Genomic DNA, 6091 nt, shown 5'->3' on the forward strand with positions numbered 1-6091 from the left:
AACGTTCAGAAGGTCTGGTTGAACCGACACGTCGTTTTCTTTCAAGCGACAACGTCGGCCTGTTCCTCCCTTTCTCGCCAGTCGAGAGGAACGAACGACACCAATTTCCCACCATTTGCGCGGGGATTAGACATGAGTAACCAGCTGCTCCGAGAAATGCTGCCGTTGCCGCCCATCTGCCCTTACGCCGAGCCGCCAACATGATCACCATCCGCCGCCGCCCTGCGAGGCTACCAATTTACCTGGGCATTGCCCTCACCCTGCTCTTTCTGTGGCAGACCGGCCTCCCAGCTGGCTGGAGCGCCCGCGAGCTCTCCTTCAATGGCATCCGCTACCGTAAGTCGAGCTACGACTGGGGCAGCCTGAACCTCGAATACCCTCTCGAGAAGCCCCTCCGCACGCTCCCGAAGGGCAAACCCGTCGACCTCCCTCCCGTTCAGTACGCCTTCGGCACCAGCGGGAAGAAGTCCAACAAAAAGAACAAGAAGTTTTCACATGACGAGGACCGCGACCGCGAACACGAGAAACAGATCGAATCCCGCCGTGCCGCCGTGGTGAATGCTTTCAGACGCAGTTGGGACAGCTACAAGCAGCATGCGTGGACCTGGGACGAGTTGACACCCGTCACGGGCGCTGGAAAGAACACCTTTGGCGGTTGGGCAGCGAGCATGGTCGATGGCCTTGACTCCCTTTGGATCATGGGGATGCACGACGAGTTCCGTCGGGCGGTCCGCACCGTCGCTCTCATCGACTGGTCTAACACGACCGAGTCTGCCGCCAACATGTTTGAGACTACCATCCGACATCTAGGAGGGCTCATCAGCGCCTACGACCTCAGCAGCGAGCCCGCCTTGCTGGCCAAGGCTATCGAGCTTGGCGACATGTTATACATGGGCTTCGACACGCCTAATCGCATGCCGCCGTTTTGGTTTAAGTTCTCTGATGCAAAGTACGGCACCCAAAAGGTTGGCGAGCGCGAGTCCTCTGCTGCGGGATGCTCACTATCAATGGAGTTCACCCGGTTGTCGCAGATCACCGGTGACCCGAAGTACTATGATGCCACGGAGCGCGTGAAGGAGTTCTTGGTGAAAACGCAGCCCGACACGAAGCTACCCGGCATGTGGCCAATGTTTATGAACTATCGCGAGGAGAAGGCGGACGAGTCTTCCTTCACCATCGGCGCTCAGGCCGACTCGCTGTACGAGTACCTACCAAAGATGCACGCACTGCTGGGTGGTCTCGACAGTGAGTACGAGAAGCTTACGACCTCGTCTTTCGACGTCATCAACAAACATATTCTGTTCCGCCCCATTCTCCCCAACAAGACCGACATCCTGATTCCAGGCAACGTCTTCGCCCACGGTTCCGCTCACTCGGTGGACCTCACTCCCGAGGCCCAGCACTTGGGTTGCTTCGCTGGCGCCATGTACGGACTTGCCGGCAAGCTCCTCAGCTCCGACTCCTACGTCAATATTGGCGAGCGCATCTCCCGCGGCTGCGCTTGGGCCTACAAGGTCTTCCCTACGGGCATCATGCCGGAGATTATGACCCTGCACCCGTGCAACGAACCAGACCACGGCGCCTGCGAGTGGGACGAAAAGGCCTACGGCCGCAGCGACGTGCCCGCCGGCGTCAAGCAAGTCCGCGACGGCCGCTACATGCTCCGGCCCGAGGCGATCGAGAGCATCTTTTACATGTATCGCATCACGGGCGACGAGGAATGGCGGGACACCGCGTGGGACATGTTCCAGGCCATCCAGCGCGCCACCGAGACGCCGCTGGCCTACTCGGCCATCTCCAACGTCAACGTCCCGTACGCGGAGATGACGACCAAGACAGACTCCATGGAGAGCTTCTGGTTCTCCGAGACGCTCAAATACTTTTACCTCATCTTCTCACCGCCCGACGTCATCAGCCTTGACGATTGGGTGCTGAACACAGAGGCGCACCCCTTCAAGCGGCCCAAGAGGACGCACAATGTCGAGACGGAGGCCGAGCTGCGGGGGCAGTCGTAATGGAACCCACGTGTATTTCGCGCCTATAGAGGCAACACCGTTGGATATGCGTGTCTATTTGGCCTCAGTAATTAGGTGCATTTTCGGGGGTAAAACTGCATTGGGATATCCATAGACTTGGGGGCGGGCTCGACTGTGCATGCATACGGAGTAGAAGCCATCATGGGGTGTATTTTCCAAGTCGAGAAGTCGTGACGTAGAAGAGTTTATAGACTACATATCTTTTTCATTCCAAAAGGGGACAGTGCACTTCTGGACGTGGACTCCCGGTGCCCGCTTCATGAACCTGTCCCAACCCCATGGCCCCCACGCCGGAGCCATCACGTTGGGCCTGGCCTCCCAGCAGACCGACGCAGGGATGTTGCGTGCGGCGCAGAGCGCACGCCGCAGGCTACTTGTCCGTGGTCGACACATTCCCAGGCGACCATTCCCAGGCGACCCAACCTCAATCTCCGTCAGACTTTGATTGGAAACCCGGGCGGGCTCAATAAACTTCAATTTTCACACGGGTGACAGACAAGTCACAGCATATTATTATCACGGTCCGGGCGGAAGGGGTCGGGGGTTCCTTTTTGCCGCGCTTCAACTCGAAGCAAGCGCACGTCGACGAGGGGCGGGACATACAGATCTCCCCTCCCCTCCCCGCTCTCCCGCCTCCCTTACAGCAGTAGCTCGTGGGCTCTTTTCTTCAGCCGTGATCGAAGAAGCAAGTTGCAGGTCAGTGAGTGCAGCATCTAGCAGCAGCAGCGAACCCCGCGCGCGCATGCTGCAGGAGACGGGTTGGTTTACACGCGGCTGCGTCGGTTTCTGGAGAAAATAAGTGTATGTAGCGTGTACACTTCACCAATGCCCAGAGCTGAACTTGCAAATGGGGGCGGGCGGCTTTGCGTTACCAAGCAAAGTCCTGTGAAACGGTGCCATCCCGCGAGTACGACAGGATCTGATTACGCAGGCCGCGGGCAGAAAGCCAGACAAAAAGAGACATCGAGGCCCGGGGAGCTCTTCCGTGGTCACGGTGGCGGTAAACCATCGTCGTAGGATTCCCTCGAACCAACGACAGGACAGGCAGGACAGCAGAGAGACGCCAACATCCGCATCCGCCATCCGTGAAGAGCGTTTGTTGGAAAGTGTTGGAAAAAAGCAAGCGTCGACAGCAAGGATCCCGCCCGATCTCATCCTGTCATCTGTCTGCACTTACCAAAAATAATCCAACGACGACTCCACCGAGCGAAGCAAAGCTGGGGGCCCTTTCCACTTGGGGCCGCAGCGGCGGTGCTTTGCTTTTTGGCTCACCGGTCCAAGGACGACGACATGACGATGAACGCTCTCCCGGAGCTCTCCATCCATCGTGGACTCCCTCTTTTGGCTGCCATCTTGTTTTCTTGTTCTCCTCAGTCCCCATATGCTTTTCGCAAGACAGGGCAGAAAAAGGAAAACAGTGGACGGCCATATGGACCACCCAAGAAGATGGGATGCAGTGGATCGGCTGTCTGTGCAACGCCCAGGGACAGGCCGGGTGTAATTCCTTTTCTCTTCTGCGTTTGCGAAGAAGAAAGACGAAATGCCCCGTCTTTTTGGGTCTCAAGGAAGGGATAGACCGATATAACGATCCACCGCATCGCGGGGCGGAGAAGAGGTCCGAGGGTCGTGTATGTGTTGTATTTCGAACGGATACTGGCTGTGCCAATGAATGCTTGTCAGCTTTTATCAACGTGCAAACAGAGTTGCAGATACCGAGATACCAAACGGCCGCACGGGGGCCGGCAGAAGCAGGTTTTTTTTTGTGGCAACGATCTTCAGGCACACGGCAGCAGATGAAAAGGAAGCCGGGAGAAGGGACACAAGACGCGGGAAAACACTCCGACTGGCTGGGCTACGGCACACGCGAGATTGGCTCAGGATGGTGAGCCGGTGAGATGAGGTGAGAATCTGGCTCTGCTGGTCTCGGTCTTTGATTTAGGTGACCCGTCGTTGGTTTGAGTCGCAGTTCGTGTTGCGTTGCAATTCACTTTATCCATCGGAGGATTTCTCGTTTGAAAATATGCAGCCTCCGATGGTGATTTCGATTGGTCCCGCTTCATGATCCGGGGTGTTGCGATTGCGCGGCGCAACCACCCGCGATGCCACCTTGTTCATGATGAGTGATCCGGCCAAGAGCGACAGAGCAAGTATCGCATAAGGTAGCAACGACAATATGCAGCACTTTGGGGGCACTATCAGTGGGGTTCTTGTTCGCTTGTGTTTGACTAGCTGAGAGAGACTCTTCGCATCGTTGCGCTTGTCTCGTTGCTGGCTAGTACGGGCTGAGGAAGAGTGGCCCTCCGTCAGATGCTGTTGCTGGGGTGGCCCGCTGACGAGAGACTGAGCTTCCCATTGAGCGTGTAGACGAGGACAGGAGGGATGGCTCCGCGGAGGATGTTGCCCATTAATAGAAGTCATGACCGGCAAGTGAAGGCGTTGGAGGCAGGGAGACGATACCCGGTGCGCGCCGCCACGGGCTTTGTTCTGGACCGGCGGTACCTGACGCTACCACGAAGCCGGTGGTATTAGGGCGAACGAACGATTGAAACGCAGATGGAAGCAGGTACCAGGCGCTCACCGGGCGGCACTCGTCTTCGTCCGAACATGTTTCCAAGCTGGTCTCGACGACTCGAGAAGGCCGACGGAGAGGGGCGGCGGATGGGGGATTTGCGCGGAAGGGATCAGTGCACGCGGTCGCTGCACCCGTGCGCTGCATGGCGCCAGGCCAGCATGCTGGGTTGTTTGGTGCTAGGGTCGAATCCGCGCCTGTCTGGGCTGCGCTTTGGAGTATTCTTGGAGGGCCCGAATGCACGAAAAGGGATCGTCATGTTGCTTGGCCGCGAACCGAAGAGGGTCGATTTGATGAACGGCAGCGTAGGGCGAGATGGTGTGCTGGGCATGCTGGGATAGCGAGCACCACCGTTGGTCGCTCCGGCCGAGGAGAGGAAGAACGAACGGCTATCCTTCGTTGGGGATGCACCCACTCACGGCTTTTGCTAGTCGTGCTCGTCTTGCTGCTACTACTTGATGGCAGGGCGAGAAAGGGGCGGAGGCCGAATGGTGGTTATTGCTGATAGAGGAGCTGAGGTGGAAGGGGCGACGTGCAGTCGTCAGGATAGATAAAAGAGGAATGGATAGTCGTTGGCAGCGGTAGTGTCGGATGGTTGGATGTGATCCATGGATGAGGGGTGTCGCCGTGTTGTGGGGTGGCATGGCATGGCATGGCAGTGTGAGTGACGGGGCAGTGGAATGGAGATGAACCGGGAGGGCGGATTCGCATTCTGGTTCGGTTCAGACGAGTTGAGGAGAAGAGGTGTAGAGGTGGGCGGAATGCGATATGGCATTGAAACAGACAGCTGGAACAATGGGACTGCCGCTCATGTTCCTGTCCATCATCCGGTTGACAATGGGATGAAGGTGTCGGGCGTGTGTCCCGCGGGTGTCGACGAGACACGAGGCACTGTGGAATCTGGGGTTAGTTCGTCCCATTGACCGCTGAAGGGGCTAAGGTTTAATTCAGTCGCCGACGACACATGGCCCTCCGGACAGTTGGGTTTGGCTTGCACTTGCACTTGCACTTGCAGACCGGTGAGATGCACTCCGGCCAGGCACCTAGGAAAAGCAAGCAAAAGCAGCCGGACTGGAGGTCGCACCTGACGCTCCTCGCCGTCATAGTCCGTGCCGGGTATTTTGTATCTTTCGAAGGGATGGAACACTGTAACTGAGTCCAGTGCGTGCTTTGCTCGAGCTTGGGCCTGGCCGGTCAACGAGGGCCGGTCAGGTGCCTCGATATCTTATTACCTACCGGCTACCTATGTCGAGATGCGTCTGCACATACATGCTTGATGCTAACAAGTACATACCACGCCTGCGCCGGTAGGACGGGGAGTCCGCAAGGGACGCAACACCATGGGCGTGGGAATGCTGGGGGAGACCCTCGATCCATCATACAGGCGGGAGGGAGGGATGGGCGTGCCATGTTGCCTCACAGTTACATTGAATTCAACACTGGTGACTGCTTACCTCACCTCATCACCTAAAAACGAAGGTCCCAT

General features: G+C 57.5%; 1 protein-coding gene across 1 annotated transcript; it reads left to right on the top strand.

The window, feature by feature from the left end:
* Positions 1-200: 200 nt before the first annotated feature.
* Positions 201-2015, top strand: COL26b_011356 (uncharacterized protein; the record flags this gene model as incomplete). Its single annotated transcript, XM_053184027.1, has 1 exon — positions 201-2015. The coding sequence occupies one exon, from the start codon at positions 201-203 to the stop codon at positions 2013-2015; it is 1815 nt and encodes a 604-aa protein (XP_053032000.1).
* Between the last annotated feature and the right edge of the window lie 4076 nt (positions 2016-6091).

The sequence above is a fragment of the Colletotrichum chrysophilum genome (genome assembly GCF_026319265.1).
Source record: "Colletotrichum chrysophilum strain AFK26 chromosome Unknown scaffold_138, whole genome shotgun sequence".
In the NCBI taxonomy this organism is placed as follows: Eukaryota; Fungi; Ascomycota; class Sordariomycetes; order Glomerellales; family Glomerellaceae; genus Colletotrichum; species Colletotrichum chrysophilum.